Source organism: Haliaeetus albicilla, chromosome 20 (assembly GCF_947461875.1).
Source record: "Haliaeetus albicilla chromosome 20, bHalAlb1.1, whole genome shotgun sequence".
Lineage (NCBI taxonomy): Eukaryota > Metazoa > Chordata > Aves > Accipitriformes > Accipitridae > Haliaeetus > Haliaeetus albicilla.
The window spans coordinates 11355257-11378093 of record NC_091502.1 but is presented as its reverse complement, the minus strand read 5'-3'; the positions used below and the strand labels follow the sequence as shown (position 1 = coordinate 11378093).

Here is a 22837-nt window from a genome sequence, read left to right as displayed (position 1 = left end):
CAGATATATAGAGTCACCCAGACAGGCTAAGACCCAAATTCCTTGGAAGAGCAGGAGAGAAAATCTCTTGGTATGGTTTTGTTTTTGTGAAGTTGAGAGTAATAATGCCTAGGATGTTTGAGGGAGGGCCGAAGTATGAAGTACAGAATGATGAAAAAAATCTCAGAGAATTCTTCCTGAACATGCCAGTGATGGATAATAAGGTTATCTACATTCATTTTGGTGATTCTTTGAAAAGATGTATTCATTACTCCAACTATGTGAAGAACTTAAGTGTTAGATCTTTGATTTTCAGATTGGAAAACTCAGAAAAGCTATGTAACATGTATACAGCTAGCAGAAATTAAAATGGGAGTTACAGTGAAAATTTACCAACTCCTTGCCTTTCACTTAGACTGTGTCTATCTCTCCAGGTACCATTTGCCAGTTCATTAGATCAAGGCTAGGAAAACCAGTAAAACCAGTAAGATCAGGCCATTTATGTGGTAATTCTAGGCTGTCAGCAGCACTAAGAGTTCTGGGGAAGCTGTCATTACTAATAGTGATATGTAAAAAGAAGCAACCCAACCAACCAAGAAGTACATTTTGGATGTACATGACAAAGTAAATTTCACATTATTTTTTTAATTTATTTACTCATCAGAACACACTTGCACTAACTTAGAAGAAAAATCACGGACACATGGAAATCTCTTATCCACTACAAATGAAACCAAGGTCCTCAAATGTGAGAAGACTAATAGAACAATTGGCACTTCATATATCTTGATCCCTGAAATGATAGCTCAGAAGATACCCCTTGGTTGGGGAATAGCTTCAGCAGAGCCTTGTGCACTTCGTCAGCGACTGCTCTTGTGCCAGTATGCAGTCACAGACTGCAGAAGGCAGCAGCGGAATTTTGTTTTGAGATCTTGAGAGGAGTTTTTCCTCTCTGACCAAGTTGTATAAAATCTCATGATGTGATACCGTGTTCCATTTATCTGACAGTAATAGGAGTTTCAAATTCTGCTTCATACAATCAAAGGGAAGGAAGTAAAGGAAAGGACAAACAACAGATTTTATCAAAAGTATTCAGAAACTCTTCTTATGGAAGTCCCAGTTGTGAGCAAAAAACGACTGAAAAGGTTTTTTTCAGGTTAAGGTGTGTGTAATTAGAAAACAGCTTTTATTAAGCCATGGGAAATCAGGAAAAACAGATAAGATTTTCATCACGTATGTTCTCTTAACATTTCAAATGTTTTAAAAAATTAGAAACCATGTTTTCTGGCTCTTTAAAAGATACTTAGATCTAAGAGGGGCCAAGGAACCAATGTTGTATTTAATGTTACTTAATCAATATTGTGTGGTGAATGCCTGTTGATCTCACTGAGGCCAAAAAGAATCCATGGCCCCATTTGTTCTAAATGGTAAACAGCAAAGTAAAAAGAATTATTTAAGATTATATCATAATGCAATAGCATGAATCAAAATAAGCAATGATATAAGTTACAAGTAGGGGACTTGGTGCAACATCTGCTGCTGAGGGAATAAAGTAGCAAAAATCCCAGCCTCACCCCTGCCAATATTCAAAAGCCTGGACTGGACAGAGCGCGTTGCACTTCAGTGGACAAGCCATTTTGGCTGGAAGATTAAGATGAAAGAATAAGAAATTGGGAGACAGACTCACCAGTGAAAGAAAAACAGAGTTCCAGCAATGTATCAAATGGCATCATTCCCCTCAGGACAGGCTTTAATTCTAGAAATAAAACGACAAACCAGACAAAAAAACCCATCTCCATTCAAGTTTGAATGACAGCCACCTAAGGACCTTCATCTTCATGCAGGACCAAGTTAGTCACATCCTTCATGATGTACTGCCTTCCTTTCCTTCCTTTTCCCAGATGTTTCAGAGATCTGGGGAGACATTTCCTAAGTCAGAGGGAGCAGTTAGATGACTAGTCCCCTTTTAAAGTCACATGGAAGTTTAGTACCAAACTTCCCTGATACTTTAAGAAATGCTTTACTTGAGCTTCTTCACATTACAGCAGAGTTCATGTTTTGTTTCAGTTCAGCTAAATTAGAATACCAGGTTTGACCTAAAGAAGCACCATTGGTTCAAAGTATAAGGTATAAATGATGATAATGCATCCATCAAAACAGTGTAGGTCACCTCTCATATCTCCTATGAAATTCAGTTAATTCCCATCAATGACAGTTTTGCTGTTAAGAATACTACAAAATTAACATGTATTTCTCCAAAATTAAGAAAAAAATTATTGTTGCTATTTTTTTCCAAAAACTACAAATAGTTCTTCTTTTGCATAAGAAAATTCTGTGATTATGTAGCTATGTATAAAAAGCTATTTTTATGTAATCAACTGCACATTTTGTAAGATCCCCCCCCCCATTTAAGATTGTACTGGCTTTTTTTTTGTACTGGAAAGAAAAATGTCTGTTTAAATGTGCCTATTTTCTCACTTTTCAAGATAAAAAGAAAAAAGAAAGCTAATATTGTGGAGAATTGGGCCATCAGAGGATTACTTCTTAAAACAAAATTCAGACTTCTCTTTGTTCTGTTTCATTAAAATGGGATGTGGGGGCAGGTTTTATAAAATCTTACATTTTGGGGGGAAAAACAAGCTGCAAAGAAATTTATTTTCTCTACAAAGGAATGTTTGGATGAAGTTCAGATTTGAAATGAAAGAAATAATGTGTCTCATAAGGAAATGAATCAATCCAAGAACAGCAAAAAATGTATACTCACACAGGCAATCTAGATAAGTTATAAAACATGATTTCTCTAGATATTCATCTAATGAGGATGAGCTTTCCCTCAGCTGGCAAACTGAAGAGGTGATATGATTTTGCAAGAAGATCTCTAACCACTATATGAGTATCTGAGTTGAAGTGTTAACCTCAATTAAGCAGCTGGGAGTTTTACCATTGATTCTGTAAACCATTTATTTACTGTAGTCCAGTATAAATTCCATGCAATCTGTTGTGCCTCCTAAGCATCTATCCTGAAGGAGGTAAAAAAAAAAAAAAAAAAAAAAAAAAAAGAATAGACATTGTGCTCTTGAGAAAACCTGCCAGCTTCATGGGAACTTTCTACCAAAACCTTCGTGTTTAACTTTTTTAAAAATTTCTATGGTTTTGGAAAGCTTGGCAGTCTCATGTGGTATTGATACTTTTACCAGTTTTTAAAAACAGCCATAAAAACGACTATGAAAGGTAAATGCTGCATGTGGATTCTCTATGGGAGAGAGTTCAAAGAGAAAGTTTTGGCAGAGTTAGGGAAATGCACGTGTATGTGTGTTGCCACAGAGCTATAAATACCAGATCCATGGAGTGCACAGGAGTGGAGGACAAAGGCACAAAGACTGGATAATTTACTGCAGAGAGAGCTGTAAAGTACTTTTAAAAATGAGAAAAGGTTTGTTAGCATTCAGCAAATGTGAAATTCATGAGGGGAGTTCTGTCAAAGAGGTTAGCCAGGTCACAGTGGAAAGAGAAATTTTATAAATAAACCCAGTGAAAACGTTTTCTTGTTGTGTAAAAATGTTCCATTGGATTGAAATTATTTGGAATTACATATTAATGAAAGTAAAATACTTTAGTGGTGCTGAAGTTTTCCGATGGAAAGTACTTAAAAGATTAAAGCAGTTTTCCTCATAGAAATTTATGAAAGGTGAAGCTACTTTGTGTTCTCCATCAAGAAATGAGAGTTGTCAGCACTTTTCAGGAAAATAGAGATAGGAGGTCTTTATCTGAGAAATACCTGCAACCCCTGGCTGGGAGGGATCTGTGCCCATTGTATGATGAGGGCCTCAGAGAAGGGCAGCTCCAAATCTCATTGAATCTAGGGATGGACAGGTGAGAAGAACATGGAGATACATTTCCTAAAGTAAGACTTTTGTAACAATTTTTAAATGTAGCTATCTAAATGTAGGTGCGAAGTCTTTCACAGTTGCATAGTCTCCTTTTACAGCCAAGAGAGATAGGTACCTCTACTGGATGAATCAGTACACTTAATTTATCACTCATCTTAAGCTGGGATGATCTGTCTTCTGAATATACCTTCTTCTGTTTTAGAGACAGGCAAAGAAAAAAAAAGATAATTTAAAACCTAACTTTCAGGTGGTAAGAATCATTTGAGACAATCCCCTCCACTGTCCCTGCATGCATGTACACGTACAAAGACACACATGCGCCTTTCACAAATTCTTTTGGGATTGGCTTGGAGGGAACTTTAATCAGTGTATTAATTTGTGAAGAGTAAAGCTTGCTCCATGTGAAGCATGGAGAAGAGTTCAGCAGTTCGATCTACAAGTCAATCTTGTCTGGTCTCTATGGCCCTCTCTTTTCTGTTATTTTGGGCATCTCTCAGGGTAACCTTTGAAAGTTAATGTTCTGTAACTTAGTGATCTGGTATAAGACATCACGCACAAAATACTATACTGCAATGTTCAAACTGATTTTAAAAGAAGAAAATACTGTGCATGTTAATTAAGCTAATTCAATTCCATTTTCCGTTCAATAGGCAAGAAATGCGCTATTACTTTCTGCTATTGTTTCAGGAATTGACTTTGAGCAGAAATAGTCTTTTAGAGGAAATTCACAAAAATTGTTTATGGAAACTTAATTATTAATTAAAGAATGTAACAAGTTTGTATCTTGCTTTGCAATATGTTCTCACATCTGCAGTTGCACAAACAAAACTGCATTTCCTAAATTACCTTTTGATCTAGCACATTAAAACAAGATTTTTGTTGCTGCTAGAAGAGTATTTTTAAATGAGCTGGCTAGTCAGTTACAGAGTACTAGAAGTAAGCCATTGCTGTGGGTTACATATAAAAGACACTCGTGAATTTTCTTTGCCTCAAGTTTGATGGATCCATCTGTTGATCTCCAGATAAATACTCCTGCACACTCTTAGGTATGCGCTTAATTTTATGCAAGCAGCTAAACACACTGACCTTTAAGACAAGTGCTTACGTGTTTTTAGGGTTCCAGAATTTACTATAGAATTGCAAGATAAAGGTCCATTAGGTGTAATGTTTATACACATTGGGGTAGCACTCAGAAGCCACGGCTGAGACAGTTGGACCATTGTGCTAAACTTTTTACAGACATCTAATAGAGGACTGGCCTTCCTGTCAAGTGCTTATAGTCCAAAATAGACCAGAGAGTTGAAACTTCAAGAACTGAGAGATGGGAATGTGAAGTGATTTGCTCCAGAGTATGAATTCGGTCTCAGAGATTCAGTGCCCAACATACCAGACTTCTCATTATGCAGTTGCATTATAGGAGGATAAACATTTGAGAGTAATAAATATTTGAGAGGGTAATGTTTGTGATTCAATTTTTTTTTTTTAACAGGAAAGATCTTAATTTAGTCTCTTTTTGTTCACCTCCATCATTAATACTCTATTAAATTGTAGAGCAATAAACTGATTTTAGTTAAAGTAATGATGTGATATTATTTCTGGTTATAATACTTTAGGTATGATGCTGCTCAAAGTGTGATGCACGCCTCCTGAATGCAGGGGAAGATAATTCTTTTGCTTGAAGAAGTTTGTGATTGAAAGGCAAAGGCAGATGATGATTTAGAGGGTGCAGGGTCTATAAATAGAAAATTAATAGGGTTGTGATGGATGCTTGTTTCATTAGACACAAAAAAATTTCACTATATAATTTGTAAGAAACTCCTTGTTTCTTTTTTCCCCTTTTTTGGATATAAGTATTTAGAAATATTCTTTTTTATTCGAGACAATTCTTAAGGTAGTAGTAAACTGGTCCTAACACATCTATAATGTTTTTCATCTAACCACTTTATGTAACACTGTTTTCTCTTTTATAATCCAGTCATCTTATATCAGTGATTTAATTCATGAAGGTACCTCATTAAGTTGGTCTCAGTGCTGGGAATTTTTCTTAATGCAACAGCATAATTTAGTATAAAAACAGCAGTCTCAAACACAATGCAGAGGAAGAGCATATTTGTATCAAATTTGTACTGGATTTGGGTGCAAGATAGTTGAAAACTACATGGGGATCAATTTGGATCACTTGTCTTGTAATTCTAGAGGTCTGACTGGCCTTGTGTCCTCTTCCAGGAGGTGGAGGTCAGTGGAGTGATCAGGAGGAAGTGGATCAGGGAGCACAGAGGAGAAAGAGAGTTTTGGAATGTTCTGTGTAAAATGAGTAGAAACTTCTTCTGACATTTTAACAGGAAACTCTAATCTCAAAGCTGTTTTAGAAATATTACTTCATCTCATCCCAAGTGTTGGAGCTTTCACACGTATAAGTCGATAAATCATTTGACCTTGGGAGCCAGGTCCTTATTTAGATTATATGATTCTCCCTTCTGTGATTTATCTCATTTGTAGAGCTTGCATCTCCATATGGCTAGGCTGTTCCTCTTGGGAGGAGTTCTTTAGGTTGAGAAAATTCGCCCAGTACTTTTTTTACATCAGTGCTGGCAAATGCATGTGCACAGCAGCTGAACTGAGTATATGACTGTGATCCATGAGGACATGGATCACTGACAGCATTGCAGGCACACCTCAAAAGAAAGCCTTCATATACTATTGTGGTGGCAAGGAAATGTAACTACTTACATAATTTTTTGAAGTTTATTGCTGTCTGGAGTTTATCAGGTGTGTTGGATTTCTGTGGACAGGTTTTGGTTAGGGGGGAGCTATGGGGGCAGCCTCTGTGAGAAGATGCCAGGGGCCACCCCCATGTCAGACAGAGCCAGTTTTCAGTTGGCTCCAAAATGGATCCACCACCTTCCAAAGCTGGGCCCGTCAGTGATGCTGTGGTGCATCTGTGATAACGTATTTAAGAAAGGGTGAAAAACACTGCTTAGGAGCAGTGAGAGAGAAGAGAGAAAATGAGAGAGAAAAAAACCCAGCAGACACCAAGGTCAGGGAAGAAGGAGGGGGAGAAGGCACTCCAGGTGCCAGAGCAGGGATTCCCCTGCAGTCCATGGAGAAGACCACGGTGACATAGGTTGTCCTTCTGCAGCCCATGGAGGACCATGGTGGAGCAGATATCCACTCTGCAGCCCATGGGGGACCCCATGCTGCAGCAGGTGGATGTGCTCTTAAGGAAGCTGAAGCCTGTGAAGAGCTCACAACAGAACAGGCTTCTGGCAGGAGCTGTGGCCCATGGAGAGGAGCCCACACAGGAGCAGGTTTTCTGGCAGGATCTGTGGCCTGTGGGGGACCCACGCTGGAGCAGTCTGTTCCTGAAGGACTGTACCCCATGGAGAGTACCTACGATGTAGCATTTCTTGAAGAACTGCAGCCCATGCGAAGGACCTATGTTGGAGCAGTTTGTGAAGGACTGTATCCCATGCGGGGACCACAGGCTAGATTAGGGGAACAGTGTGAAGAGGAAGGAGCGGCAGAGACAAGTTGTTATGGACTGACCACAATCCCCACTTGCCATTTGGATCTCCAAAGCATAGGAGGAAACAAAGAGACAGCAGTAAAAGAGTGTCCTCATCTCTGGAAAACTTCTGTTACACAAACTGCACTGAGTCTTTCAATTTTTGTGCTTCCAGTTTGTGCGTTTATGGCAGATCGGTGGGCCTGTCAATATACCTGTAACAGCCAGCTGTGCCAGGGCTTCCCACGTAGGAGCCTAAACCTAGGGAAAAGCATTTTTAAATGCTTGTTCCAGAGCTTGTGTCCTGAAAGACTGAGGGTCTGAGTCATGGCTCTAAAGCAAGATCTACCATGTTACTTCTGTGTTAGACTGTGGATCTTCCAGATTCCTACCTATATGGTATAGGTACCATATAGGCTGCTGAGCAAAACTAATGCTGTTGGCAGACCAGCTGTGCTCTGCTTATCACACTTCATTTTGTAAATATATTGTTAGGGTAGTGTTTTATTTGTCTCTTGCAGAAACTATAAAAGTTTTGGGTGTAGCCACATAATAAAACAAGACCAATATCATGTATATATATGTGCAGGTATGTATGTGTATGTGTATTTGTACATCCACATTTCTCACAAACTTTCACTTGACCTTTTCTGTGTCATTTTCATGGTTATGATTACAGCTGTATTTGGACTCTGACTTCCCCTGTGCCTGTTTAGAGGATTTAAACTATATGGGTATAACTTCTGGAAATCAGTGACTAAGAAGAAGTTGGGATTTTTTGCTTTTTGTTTTTCAAGAAAAGATTTGTGTTTTAAGTGTGAGACTTGTGTTTAGAACAGTAACAGGGACTTTGGGAAGCCTTTCTCGCAGAGAAAGAAGACCGCATGTGGCTTGACTGTGTGTCTCAGTAAACCTGCAGTGTACAATTTTTGCCATTTTGACATTATGATTTCTTTTTTTAACTGAAGGTCCTGTGACTCGCCTATTCTTTTAAAGTGATAGTACTATCATGTAGTTTTATCGGCTAGAATAGAACGTATCTAATTCATAATGCAGCTACTGAAATAACATTATCTTGGCTATTTAAGGTGCATTGCAATGTCTTCTCTGGAGTCTGACCTCCACATTCATCTTATCTTCGGTGAGACCAATGGCATTGCAAAATTTTCAAGAGAAAATCATATGTGTAATACTGGCATTAAGTTGTCATCTATGAAAAGATGTCTGGTTTAAAGACAAATTGTTATTCAATGTATTTTGAAGTATGCTCATGAAAATGTATTTGTCACTGCTTTATATTTATGGGGGAAAAAAATCTTGAACAAAATTTTCTTAGAATGCTAATATGAGACTGTGTTTTATCTAGCATAATTTAGTCCATTTATAATAAGTAAAATGCCTTTAGAAGTGTAAGAGGAGTAGATAAAGAATTGGGAAATCCAGGTAGTCATGTTTGCCTAGAGGCATTTTCTGAGAACAGTAGTGAGTCAGAATGCAAATCCTCATGGCTTTGCTGATTTTTGTGGTCGCTGTTGATTACTGTAAAATTGATTCAGGAGCATTGCAGCATCTCTGCATATGTTTAAGCCTAATCTCCATAGTGTCACAGGCATTTTTCCTCTCTGTGGGTATTGTACTGAGTAAGAAAAAATTTTCCTACCCTTCATCTTAGCATTTTTTCTTATCAAGAAGCAAAGAATGACACTATTCAGTAACTTCACAGTCTTGATCTGGAGTATAGTAGCACAAGTTTTCTTGGATTGGTTATTTCAGGACTTCAGTGATAGTCAGATGATGTTTTATTGCATTTGGATCTAGGCTGCAGCAAGGATAGTTTGCTTTGAGAATGTGAAGAATTACTATCGTGTTATTTTATTTAAAAGTATTTTGGGGTCATACCATGTTATTTAATGAAACTTGTAGTTTGACTTTTTTCTCTCTCTTTTTTAACTCCATCCTGAGAATGAATTTGAGCTTTAACTCCACTAGAGTGTACAATTTCACAGTTTGGCATTGATTTACTGAATTTTTCATCATGTAGAATCCTACTGTATGGACCGTGTGTTATGAAAAGTACCCTTTGGCCATGTAAAACTAAAAAGTAAGGCAGTGCAGGGCCTTATCAAGGGTTTTCTCTAAACAGAAAACACATTAAGTAACTACCACTTACATACACAAGGTCTACATTCAGCTATTTCAGTTGGCAAAGTTAACTGGACTGTGTTTGAAAATAGAGGAGGCCTGCCATTTCCTCACAGAAACACTTGTAAAACACTGAGAAATCCCTTTGCAAGGGAAAGTAACATGCAGGATGTGACTCCAGAGCTGAATGAATGATTATACAAGAAAGATATAAGAAACAAGTGTTGAAAAAGTATTATTAGTAAGAAAGATTCTGTTAAAGAAATCAGGAGGTATAGAGGACATTTGCTGCAGAAATGAGAGCCTAAGTTAGGCTGCTAGTGAAAACTGAAACTTGCAAAGGACATTAATACAACAGTAGAAGGTCATTTACATCTTTAAATACAAAGACAGGAAATAACAAAATAATTGAAGCTGTTACATGTTGATGATGGGACACAAAACCAGGAAAATCTGGTTAGAGACGTAAAACTAATAGATGCTTCACATCATTGATTTTCACTCAAGGAGGATATTGACCTTAAAAGCAGTGTGATGCCTAATGGGAATAGGGAAACCACCTCTTTCTTCTATGGTTCTTAAAGAATTGGTTTACTGAAGGGTAGATGCAATAACAAGTGCTTCTTAGTAGAGCTCTTAAATGAGTTGTGATACGTATGATCAGTGAATAGGAAATACAATACCTGTTTTTAAAGGGAGACATAGAATCTGGCAGCCATGGACCTAGCAGCTTAACATCAATACACTGTAAAGTTATAGAACAGATTTTGATGGAAAGAAAGATTTAAAATATGACTGTAGACAGAAAATGGCATAAAATGCAACCAGAAGTTATTAAGGTAGAAAGTATGGGATTAATCCATATCTTCCAACTGCTGAGAGAATGAAGTAAAATAGACATGCTCTAAGAGAAGTCATTTATGAAAACAGAGACAAACAGGAGAGTTAAAAGGCAGGCATGAAACTAAGGGAAAGATGGCAACAAATGCTGGTAGAAGAGGAGGTGCCAGGCTGCAGAAGCATAGCTACAGAATGAAGCTACTAAAAGGCTGATTGTTGTGGTAGACACAGAGGTAAAAAGTTAAAGTGCCCTGATGGAATTTGCTGGTGAGACAGATACAGACATCGATAGATATTCAGAGCAGGCTAAGAATGTAACTGTGGAAGTAAACAAGGAGTACAGTAATAGCTGTGACATGATGGAAAACAAATAATAGTGACTAATAAAAATATTATGCTATAAGCAGAAACTCATAATTTGGAAATGGCCCAGAAGGAAGAAGGAGCAGAATTTTCATCCTGAGATGATTGTCAGCCATCACTGAGGTGCAGACTTAGAAAAACACAATGTGATCTTAGGATATGTCGGCAGAAGTATTTTACAGTAGAGATGGGAAAGTAATGTAAAAAGAAGCAGAAAGCCTTCAACTGAAATTCTAAGCATGTTGGTCATCTGTGTTCAAGAAAGATGAGATTAAACTGGGAAAGCACAGAACAATACTTTTTAGGATGATTAGTGGAATGGCAAGCCAGTTATTTGATGAGTCTAGGAGAATGTATGTTGTGTGGTCCAGCAAAGAAAACACTAAGAGGGTTTCTTAGAGCTGTGTATCAACATATTGAAAGGGAACTTAGGGAAAGCTTTTAAAAAAGCTTTATTTATATATAATCTGGCCATGAAAATTCTTAGGTTGGGGGCTGTAACAGTGGGGCAACACATAAAATCACACAACTGCCCTCAAGCCACTTACCCCAGTTCTGGCATCAGAACTGGATAAATTACCCAAGTCTAAGGAGAAAAATGCGCAATATTTATTTTTTGCTCTTTATGCGGGAAATGTAATAGGAAAGAATTAAAGCTGAACTGATTTGAATCAGCCCATATGGTAAGTGTGTATGCTGTACCCTGACTGTGCTGCTCTCACAGGATGACTGTGACTTCCAGGCTGGAAGAGAGGAAGCTATAACCTAGTTAAAAGGGTGTGACTTTTAGGTTTTCCTATGTTTAGGCTACACGGAAGAATGGGTTGTAAGGAGGGAGGGTCTGGAACAGGAGAGCATAGGAAATACATACTTAGGAGAAAATAGATACAATTATCCCCTAACTGACTGTTCCTTTCTCCATATTCTGGGATGGGTAACTGTATTAATGATCACACAGTTTCTAATAAGTTGTTTTGTACTTCAGAAAAAGCTGGATGTTTTTCATTGGGCCCTTTATGAGTTGCTAGAAAGGCAGTACCAAGAAGTATCAAGTATCAAGAATATACCCTTTTGCCTGCTTTTATGTGCATAGATCAGTAAAGCCCTTATCCAATCTGCTGAAATCAATGACAGTCTTTCACTATGTCTTAAATGAGTCCAAGAACAAATCAAAACTCAGAATATATATTCAGGTCATTTGTTTTCTGGTTTTGAGGTTGACACAGAGTAGAAATAAAAGGTGCGGGGCAGAAGTCTGGTCACATTGACTTACTACATTTTCCTTCAACTGCTCTCTTAAAGTCAGGGAGATTATTCATGAAATAGGTTTTTACTCGATGTCTGTAGTAGAATTTTAATGTAGCACAAGGGCTCCCTGCTTAAAAGGGAGTGAAGGTTCTACATTGTTACAATTCAAAATGTCCAAATTTCACTTATGAGGTCAGTAACGTTTTTGTGATAATTTTCACATTTTAAAATGTGAATACTTTTCTGCTTAAGGTAGTGGAAATGCTAAATGCCTGATAATATGCAGAGCTATGGTTAAAATAGCATATGTTGACTTTTCACTGGTGTGCAAAAATATGTTATTTATTTTACATTTTATTTTAGAGTAAAACCACCATAGATAATGTAATGTTTTATGAATAGGATCCAAAAATGACAAAATATTATTTAGCTAATTATTTATTGGTTTCCAGAATGAAACACGTGTGATAACTGAAGTTAATTATACAAGCAGAAATGGAAATCTGCAAATGAAAGATTTGGGGATGTTGGAATGCGTAAGTACATGCTTACAGATCTTGTCGTTAGCTGAACTCTGTTTGTTTTTCTTTTCCTTTCAGTTTGCTCCCAGTATTCTAGAGGAGTTTTTGCCATTTTTGGACTATATGATAAGAGGTCAGTACATACCTTGACCTCATTCTGCAGCGCCTTGCACATCTCCCTCATCACGCCGAGTTTCCCCACGGAGGGTGAGAGTCAGTTTGTGCTGCAGCTGCGGCCATCTCTGCGGGGAGCCCTCCTGAGCTTGCTGGATCATTATGAATGGAACCGCTTTGTCTTCCTGTATGACACAGATCGAGGTGAGTTGTGGCCCAGCTTTCTTACCTCTTTCGTTCAGATGACTTTTGCAAGAACTGTGCATTTTTATATCATACTGAGAGCTTGAGGAGTCAAATTTTAAAGGGCCTTTGTGGTGAAATACCTCTGACTGACTAGCTGTGTGGCTTAAGGAAGAATTCCTTCGTCTGCAAAAATTGGATATTGGATGCACACAGTATGTAATCGACCGGCCGAAACCTGTGCTTTAAGACTAGAATATTAAAACACTTTAACTAATGTTAGTGAAACAAAGACACAGTTCAATAAGCACAATTTTACAGAATTTTTGCTGTTCACTCTTCAACTCTTTTCAAAAGTGACAGCAGTACAAAGAAGTAGTGAGGACCAGGCACTTCTCTGCACCTGCAGTGGTGTAAGCTGAGATGCGAGCCAGCCCCTTGGGGCTTCCACGCTTTGGAAGCTCAAGGCAGAAAGAGGCTCGCTCAGCGTGAGGCCCTCAGGCTGCAGCAGAGAAGTGGAGGTAGGAGGAAGTACCTGCCAGACAAGAGGTATCCATGGGGCAGCAGAGGCAAGGAGTGCTGCAGTAGCCCATCTTCTACTCCTTTCATCTGGAGTTATCTCTGTGATGGACTACACCTTTATAAAATATATAGCGCGTTACACAAAAGGCTACACTTTCTATCCACATTCTTCATTCCACAGCCCAGAGTATCTCAGAACCTTGTAAGTGGTAAAAAACTGCGTCACTGCGCCTCACCACTCAGTGCTGAATTGAGAAGTAAAATCTGTTCTCCACATTGTGTGTTCATTCCTCTGGCAAAGCCCTTTGCCTTTGTTTATGGAATAGGATTGAGCCAACATGGCTGAGCTTCTGTGAAAGAAGCAAGATTTTTATGTTGATGGCTTGCTTTCAGAGGGGAAGCAAGCAGCATAGCTGTAGTCAAATAATTATTTTACTACAGCTGTTTCAATATAGCTCCCCATGTGGACAGTCTATTTTGGAATTAAAGTGGCTTTATTCCAGTATAATTACTCTGCAGTAGAAATAGGGAATTATATTGATCTAACTAAATCTGTTTAATTATTTGATTATGGCTATAGAAGTCAGTTTTCTCATATATACAAGCACTAAATTTTAGTGAGTTTTTAGCTTGATATACTGCCCAAATAACCTGAATTTAAATCAAAAGGAGTGGTGGAACAAAATGAAAGGGTTTATATTGTTCCTTTTTTTTTTTCTAAGTAAAGATTTTTTTAATGTCTGCTGGACCTACAAAGGAAGATCTGGGAAGCGTTATAGAATGTATTAGATAACTGGAAAGAGAAAAAATAGCAAATTTAAAAAGTATTCCTACTCAAGACATAGTTATGGGTAACAAGAAAATAAGCACGTAATTACAGGTGTGATCCTACAAATTCAATAAATTGTTAAGAGAAGAAGTGCACAACCTGCAGTCACCTTTCTCATCTAAATTCATACGCTTAATTAGATTGAGACATCATTTTTAAGCATCCAATATCACACCAAGGGCAGTTTCAGAATGTCATCTGTACCAGTGTGGTTAATAAACAATTCTTACGGCACTGAACTCAGCATCTCTGAACTCATCAGTGTGTCTTTGATAAATAGATGACATTTGGCAGCTTGGATGCAGTGGGTGCTACATTGGATAGTCTCTCAAATTCTGAACAGGTCTTGTGACTCAGTTTAATGCAGGAGAAAATAAGATTCAATTTATCTTTAGGTATTAAGATGACTGTAAAGATACATCATTGCTGAATAATTTTCACTGCCATTACGAAATAGAAATTTTTAATGTGAAGCTGAGGTATAATAAGAAAAAAGTAAGTATCATCTCTCACTATCAGTGTAACTGGAAAAAGAAAAAAAAATCATTGATGTTGAGTCATAGGGTCTCTGTCAGTGAGGCAGAACTTAACTTTGTCCAGATTTTTGCCAATTACATGCCAGATGTTTCCCTGTCTCTGAGCAGCCCCATCCAACCAAACTGAAGGAATGGGAACCCCCTTAGCCTTTTGGTTTTGATACTGGGCCTGCGAGTTGATATTTGCAGCTTAACTGGGAAGCTATAAATAAAATCTTATGGGGCAAGGCAAGCACTAAGCATAAATTCCAGCCAGACACAGTAGCTGTGTGTGAAGAAGGCAGCATTTAGCAGCTATTAGTTAGTACTGTAAAAGGCAGAAGTCCTTGGCAGAAGGCGATGTGACAGAATAAACTTAGGTAAACCTTCAGCAGCAGTGGTCATGTGCTGGGGTGGGCAAATGCATGTTGCTTTCAGACCTGTTTTCCCGGCCTTTCCATCCTGCTTGCTCCTTGGTTCTGTTGCATGCGGTTCAGTTGCTGTTTGCTCTTAGGGGGTGAACAATTAAATCCTATTATTAAGGTAGGTTTCCCTGCTGTATCACTCTGTTCATCTCTTTGACAGCCCCTCAGCTCCCTGCAGGACCCCAGTCTCTTTGCTGCTGGTGGCATCTATGTTAACATTTCAGTTCAGATCAGGAATACACTTTTCTCACATCTTTCCAAGTCATGCCCACATACTGCACTTGGGTTTACACCATGGAGTAGTCTTGGAGCTCGCAAACTCTGATGAGGTGGGGGCTTCAGCTATTATATTAAATCTCCCTTTCTGATGTTCTGCCAAACTTAGAGTCTGGAAAATCACTGTTCTGTGACAGGATGAAGATACTAGGAAGAATAGCAAAGGTACAAAATGAATTGGACCTAGCAGGGGATGTTACAGGAAAGGAGAAGAGGTTTTGCAAAAGACATTAGACCTAAGAGAAAGATGAAGGAAAAATCAGCTCATTATTTAACAGGAAAAGTGAGCAAGTAAAGAGTGACGCAGAAGGCTAAAGCCTCAAGGGTCCTTTTGTTTCAATACATTCTTTTTTCTCTTACCCCCCTTCCATAAAAAGGTTTAATTATGACCCAGTGCTTAATACAATTAATATTAGCAGCAAAGTGCCAGGAACACAGACAGGACAGGAAAAAGCAGGCTGAAGAACACTTACCCAAGGTACACGAAGCATAGTGGGAAAGGGCTGAAATGAAAACCATGCCTCCTTGAGATATCCAGAGGAAAGGCAAGTCCAGCAGGAGTGAAGTGCTCAGTTAATATTCCATGTCATCTCTAAAGGGACTTAAGTGCAAGAATCAAATGAGTAGACCAGAAGAACATTTAATTTATCCATGTTGTTTTATTGTGATTGAGAGCTATTTCTTTTAAAAAGAGGCACACAGTCAAGTGGAGCTGTGCATCTGCAAATCCATGGGATTTTTGACCTAGCGCAGGTATGCCTACAGTATGATTTTGCTAGTTGATGTCAATATTTTCTAGCAGCAGCAAGCAAAAGTTGGACCCTGAAACCACAGAAGGTGGCTGGAGAAGTTTGTGTGAGGTGTGAGGAGCTGTTAAGAATAGAGTCATAGAATCATTTATGTTGGGAAAGACCCTTAACATCATCGAGTCCAACCGTAAACCTAACACTGCCAAATCCACCACTAAACCATGTCTCTAAGGGCCATGTCTACACATCTTTTAAATGCCTCTAGGTATGGTGACTCAACTACTTCCTAGGGCAGCCTGTTCCCATGCTGACAACCGTTTTGGTCAAGAAATTTTTCCTAATATCCAATATAGAATTGAGAGGTGCAAGAGTCAAGCGTACAAGAGGTTGGTGTTGGTTTTCCACATTGTGTGCAGCCTTACTGAGAGCTGGAATGGCTGAAGTTGCTAGTAAAACTGCAGGGATTACCCAGAGCTATGGGGTCCCAGGGTGGAGAGGGGGCTGCGGAGCAGCGTGGGACACCAGGGAGGATGGCAGCCAGCAAGCTGGAAACTGCTTTTGCAGAAGTTCAGCAGCCATTTGAATTCAGCCGTGTTTCCCAGCAAGAGTTTTCAGTCCCTGACTGTGACTAAAGAGTGGTAGCAGGAGGGGTAGAGCTACCAGCTGGCTTAGCAGTTGGTTCACCAGAGGCGAGGACTGTAAAATAGTTATAGTTCTCTAGAAATCAGGCATCGTGTGTGAGCCTGTTTATGCCCCTTGATGTGTTTTTTTTTCCTTTGCTCCTTGTAATTAAATATTGTTCATTAAACCAACTCAGTCGTGGTTGCAGGTGAGGAAAATCAGCTTGCTGTGCACAAGGTAAATTTAATTTTCCCACATTTCTGGATAGTGGTTTTATAGCAACACCTTTAAAGTTGTAACTGTTCTGTTTTATGACAGTCTAAACTTGGCAGAAGGGTTACACAAGTCCTGATGGCCCGTTGAATTAATCCTACAGTACACAGAGCAGCAATCTCCAAGCTTTTGTCTTTGAGGACTTGTGGAGGATAGGTACATCCCAGAAGCCTGGATTATGGAGTCGGTTATTTACCGTGAGTTTATCAAGTTGGTGAGGAGCCTGGAGCATAAGTCTTATGAGGAGTGGCTGAGGGAGCTGGGGCTGTTTAGTCTGGAGAAGAGGAGGCTGAGGGGAGACCTTATCGCTCTCTACAACTACCTGAAGGGGGGTTGTAGTGAGGTGAGTGCTGGTCTCTTCTGTCAGGTGGCTGGAGATAGGACAAGAGGAAATGGCCTCAAGTTGAGGCAAGGGAGATTTAGGTTAGATATTAGGAAAAATTTCTTTACTGAGAGGGTTGTCAAACATTGGAATGGGCTGCCCGGGGAAGTGGTTGAGTCACCATCCCTGGAGGTATTCAAAAAGCGCATAGACGGGGTACTCCAGAACATGGTTTAGTGGGCATGGTTGGACTCGATGGTCTTGAAGGTCTTTTCCAACCTAAATGATTCTATGATTCTATGATCAGGCTAATCTAATTTTCTCCTTGGCAAAGTGGCTGGCCAGCAGTAAGCAGTAGGTTTGGTGTATCCATGATTAGTATGATTCTATGATCAGGCTAATCTAATTTTCTCCTTGGCAAAGTAGCTGGCCAGCAGTAAGCAGTAGGTTTGGTGTATCCATGATTAGTAACTCCAGTGATAGTGCTTCATGCCTGACATTCTCCCAGAAAAAATAGAAAATAGAGATTCAGATATAGCATGGCTTCTTGAAAATTAGGAACCATAGCCCCAAAATTGTTATTAATGACACATTTTAAAAGTAAGAGGAGGTCTCAGGTGAGGTGCAAGGGATTTGTCTTTGCTCTGGCCTAATAAACATCCAGTATGAATTTGCATGATAGCACAGAGAATGGCTTTTGTGGGTACTCAGCCTGGCCAAGGTAAGAGTGATACCAGACAGGTTCAGAGTTCAAAATTACCTTGCTAAATAGACAGATCAAGAAGGTGAAATATGATAAAGGTTGTACAAAGGGTAAACTTAGTAGGGAAGAATCAAAGGTACAGACACAAAGTGCAGAGTAACTGGCTCAGCGGTAGTATGATGAGAAATGTTTCAGGAGTTGTGAGCCATAAGAATAATATAAGTCCAGAAAGCCATACTGTTTCCAATAAAGTAAATGTTATTTTGAAATTTAGGAAAAAGAATGTTGTGTGTGAGAAATGAAACTTGAATATTGCTCTCTCCCAGCTGGTTATGCTGCTGTGTCATGTGCTGGGATTTCCACTGCAACAGAAAAGATCAAAACTTCCCAAGAAGCTGAGCAAGTGGAATGGGATTGAGTGAATAAGACACATAGAGGACATGATGGTGGCAGCACTGTGACCCACCACTTTTTCCTTGCTCTTTGAAGGCACCGGGTACTGTTCACAGCTATATCAAGGGCCTTCGGTATAGTCATGGCACAAGGATCAGGCATCTGTTGCTGTAATGGCACTGTGGTCACTGACTACCACATACAGATAGCACATATATAAGTATCAAGGGTCCAGAGGAGAGGAAGAATATAAAAAAAAAAATCATGGCCTGTGAGAAAAAGCTTCAAGAATTGAGATTTTTTTTATTCTAGGTCTGTTAAGAAGCAAAGACTAATTCTTCTTTGTACCCACTGAGATCAAGGCAAGAATTAGAATTATTCTGCAGAAAGGCAGATTTAAGGTGTTACTAGGAAAAATGTTTCAATAAGGTTATAATAATCTGAGGAGGTTATGGGGATTCTTACCACTAGAGGTTTTAAAGAAGAGGTTAGAAAATATCTGCAGTGGTGATCTGCTTTGCTACATCCGGCCTCAGATGATTTCTTATGTCCTCAGGATTTGTTTTTATGTAATTTTCATGATTTCTCTAGGAAACTGGGAATGGCTTCTTCACAGTACTTGCGACACTGAAAAGATAATTTTTTGCTGTGGAGCAACTTTCAATAATATATTATTGCTATTCAATTATATATATATAGCCTTTGTAAAACATTTAGTATGTTCTATTATTCAGAAATCAGATCAAAAACTTTCAGAGAAGTGACTTAGATAAAAACACTGTAAAATCAGGTTCCAGGACTATAATTATAATATGGTACTCAATAAGTTAAGTTACCGTTAGCTGCGTATTTAGGAACTGCAAGAGTTGGCCCTACATCAAGCTTTACTTGATATTTTTACTGCACTTGTGAACAGATTTGTCAATGTCCTAACAGTGAACAGAGTAATAATGTAATAGCAAGTTGGAAAGTTATTTCAATAGTTAGCTCAATTGAAAGAGCTAGAGATACTAAAGCCAGTAGTAATGTAGAAATATAGCCTACATGTTTTTCTGCATAAAAATACTGAGTCAAGGCTCTTATTTGTGAAATACGTTAGAAAGACCAAGTGTTGCTAATGAACAGCAAACTGAAGATGGACTTACAGCACAGTACTGCCAAAAAAAAAAGGATTTGCCAACCAAGTGCTGTTTAGTTATTAATTATTTTCTGCATAACACTGTTAAGCCCAGACCTACATTGTTCTTGCAAACTGCTAGAATGTCACAGGGTATTTCAGGTAAGCCTGAGAAGCAACAGTTGTGTGCTGGATCATAGAGAAGATTATGCTGGGAATCTGACTTTATTCAGTTGCAGTGATCCACTTGGTCTTGGGCCCTCTTTTCATTATGATTACCAGGAAGAATTTGGAAGGATTCCCACAATAAGCATTTTTCATCCTACTGACCTTTGGCAAAATGTCCAAGAATAAAAGAGAAACAGAAGTTCCTGACTGTCCGCTAAAAATGAATGGTTCTTTCCTGCATCATGCAGTTATGTACCAAACTTTTGTGAAACAAAGATCAGTGCTGTCACGACATTGCAGAAATATTGATATGATGTATGCCAGCAAATAAGCAGTATCCAATACCTGGTCTCGTAGTGTTTATTAGACTATTCTAACATCTGGTCTGTATGTTTGAACTTTTCTCTATTTTGTGTCTTTACAATTGCTGAGATCAAAATCATCAGTGTTTTCTACATGTCAGCTGTTACCTTTTTTAGAGTAGTTCCATCAAGTCCAGTGGTCAAACTGGTTTGGAGTTTCAGTAGCCCAAATACATCCCAGGAATAGGATGGCACTTATGCTGTAGGTGAACAGAAAAAAGTCCTCACTAGGTTTAATAAAAAAGCTGTTTGTCTTCAGCAAGCACTCTACATGGGCCGTTAATCATGTCATCCATATTGGGATCCAAGTGCCACAATGTTTGTTGTTTACCGAAGTCATCTTGTAATTTCATCCTGGCCAATCTGAACTGATACACAAAACATAGAGAAAAAGTTTTTTTACCAAATACCAGTGAGTGTAGAAAACTGTAGTAAGTTTGCCAGCCTCCTGCATATGATCAGCTGCTGTCTATGCTCAGTAAATTCCATGTTTTTAATGGAATAGACCAATGTGCTTTATCCATCAATAATTGGTTTGCAGCAAATTTTGTTTTGCCAGTGTTAGCTCATTAATAATTATGCCAGCAACATGCCAGCTTGTCCTCATCTTCTCAGCAGGCGATAGCAGCTTGAAAGTATAGGTAGTAAATGCACACGTGAAACTAAATGCAGCTGGATCCTAACATCAGCATCAGTAATGACACTGTGACTTTCCATCTTTCCCTTGTCTTACCACCACAGAGAAGCAATAATGGTAAACCAGCATGGTCATCATGAAATAGCTCAGAATTCACTACATATGAAAATCTTCCAAGAGCTTTTAGACTGCTTCATTAAATAAAAGTACTCCTCTTGTTGATTGAAACAATTGAACATTAGATTAAGGTTGAAATTAACAGAAAATACAGGTATGGAAATCAAAACCTGATCATCAAGTGTACAGATGACTCCCCTGACTTTGCTATTCCATGGAAGATACGGATCAAACTAAGCTGCATCAGAACTTTTCTGGGTGTTTTGGTCATCTAGCTAAACACTCAGAATATGCAGTGCAGCCTAATATGCAAATGCCATAGAAATATATAAATCAGAAAACATTAAATAAACTGCTGCTCATTATATTCCTGATGTGAAGAATTTGCTTTTCTTTATTCTGGGTTAGTGAATGCCGTGGAGAAGACAAGAGACTCATGATAATTTTAAATATTGCTTTTCAAATTGCCATGCCAGTGAATCAGCTTTGACCTTTTTAATAATTTGTTTGTGACAGTGTTGCAGAATCCTTAGAGCTGAGTTCTTTTCTCAATAGCATTTATCTCAGGTTTGCACATGTGTAACTCAAGAGTATGCCTGTAGCTTCTATATGCTTTTATATTACAACTTCCTAATGTAAATAACATTATTATTTCCAATGGCTTGTTCTAATAGTATCAGAGCAATTGCATTTACAGAACCTGGCACAAACAGTTAATTTATTGTTACCTGCATATGTAACACATTCCTTTAAATGGAAACATGTCATTTATAGCTATTTGTTGCACACATTCTGTATTTACTTGAGGGCAGGACAGTGCAGTCTGTAATTCTGAATATCTGTTTCCATTTATTTAAGAGATTTTCCACACCAGGAAGTTATACTGCCGTTAAGAAAGGAAGTGACTTTATAGTACAGCAGTTTTTCTGAAAAAAATATCCTGAACTGGCATTTTTACTCTGGATTGTCTGCATAGCAAAGTTAAGTTCAGTTGCTCTTTGCTCTTATAAGTTGCGAGTAGCAAGTCTGAGCGCATTTCTGAGTACATGCTGTACCTGAGGATGTGAGTACGTATTGCTCTGAGTAGGAATTTTAGTCACTTGCCTAATACAGATAAGCTATAATAAAAGGTCTGCATACTGTCTGTTAAGAAGTGTATGCTTTAAAAACTGATTTTATGATTATTTGATCCAAAATAAGAGCAGGTGGCTTATATACATGCTGATGGGACATCTTTTTCATGGATTAAATAAATTACTTCCAGAGAACAAAGTTTTAAGCAGAAATTAATGTTGTGGTTTACTGATATTTAGCTTTCATATTAATCTTTAGGATAGACTCTGCCCTTCCTTACCTATATCTGTATCAGTGGTATCACAATTGACAAACCTGGAAAAACCAATCTTCAGTGAAGGGACTGTGGCAGCCTTACATCAGCATAATCAAGAGCATCTTTACTAAGTATGAAGCTGTCCTATGTTACCACTACACATTGGTCAGTAATAACACTGCAGACAGTTGATAGATACAACATCCAGCAACGTGGACTTCCAAAGAAGGCCTTGAAAAGACTCAGACGAGGAAGCCAGCCACACATCCAAATGCTTATGCTTTAGAAATTTCTTTCAGTATGGACATCTGAGTCCTGCAGCTGCTGTACATAGCCTTTTATATGGCCACAGGTGTTGGCTCCAGTGCTGGAGCACGGAGTGGTAGCAAACAAAGGGGAGTATAGTCGATGCTGCCAGAGACCAGACTTAGTGCCAACTTAATACTGAATGTAAAACAAATACTTGTGCCAGTTTGTTTCTAAATGCATTTTTAGTTAGAAAAATTAGTTTGTCTTTTGAGAGCATTATCTATGTGTGGATGAATGTTCCAAGTTTCAATACAGTATAAAGCAGGCTTTTTAAAAATCAAAATAAATAAACAAAATATAGACTTACAAATATCAAAACCTACTATTCTATTGTTTATGCTCTTATTGTTTAAAGAAAGAATCAATCTGTATTATACTAATTTA

The 22837-nt window shown here is 38.5% G+C and overlaps 1 protein-coding gene across 14 annotated transcripts in view; it reads left to right on the top strand.

The window, feature by feature from the left end:
• GRIA4 (glutamate ionotropic receptor AMPA type subunit 4) overlaps window positions 1-22837 on the top strand; it is a 239375-nt gene that overhangs the window by 63244 nt on the left and 153294 nt on the right. For all 14 annotated transcript variants that reach the window (XR_011328978.1, XR_011328977.1, XM_069808293.1 and 11 more), the window contains exon 3: window positions 12567-12806. Coding sequence is in view for 12 of the 14 variants with exons in the window: in XM_069808293.1 (XP_069664394.1) it covers window positions 12567-12806 (240 nt within the window). In the remaining 2 variants the exon portion in view is untranslated. The remainder of the gene's footprint in view (window positions 1-12566; window positions 12807-22837) is intronic.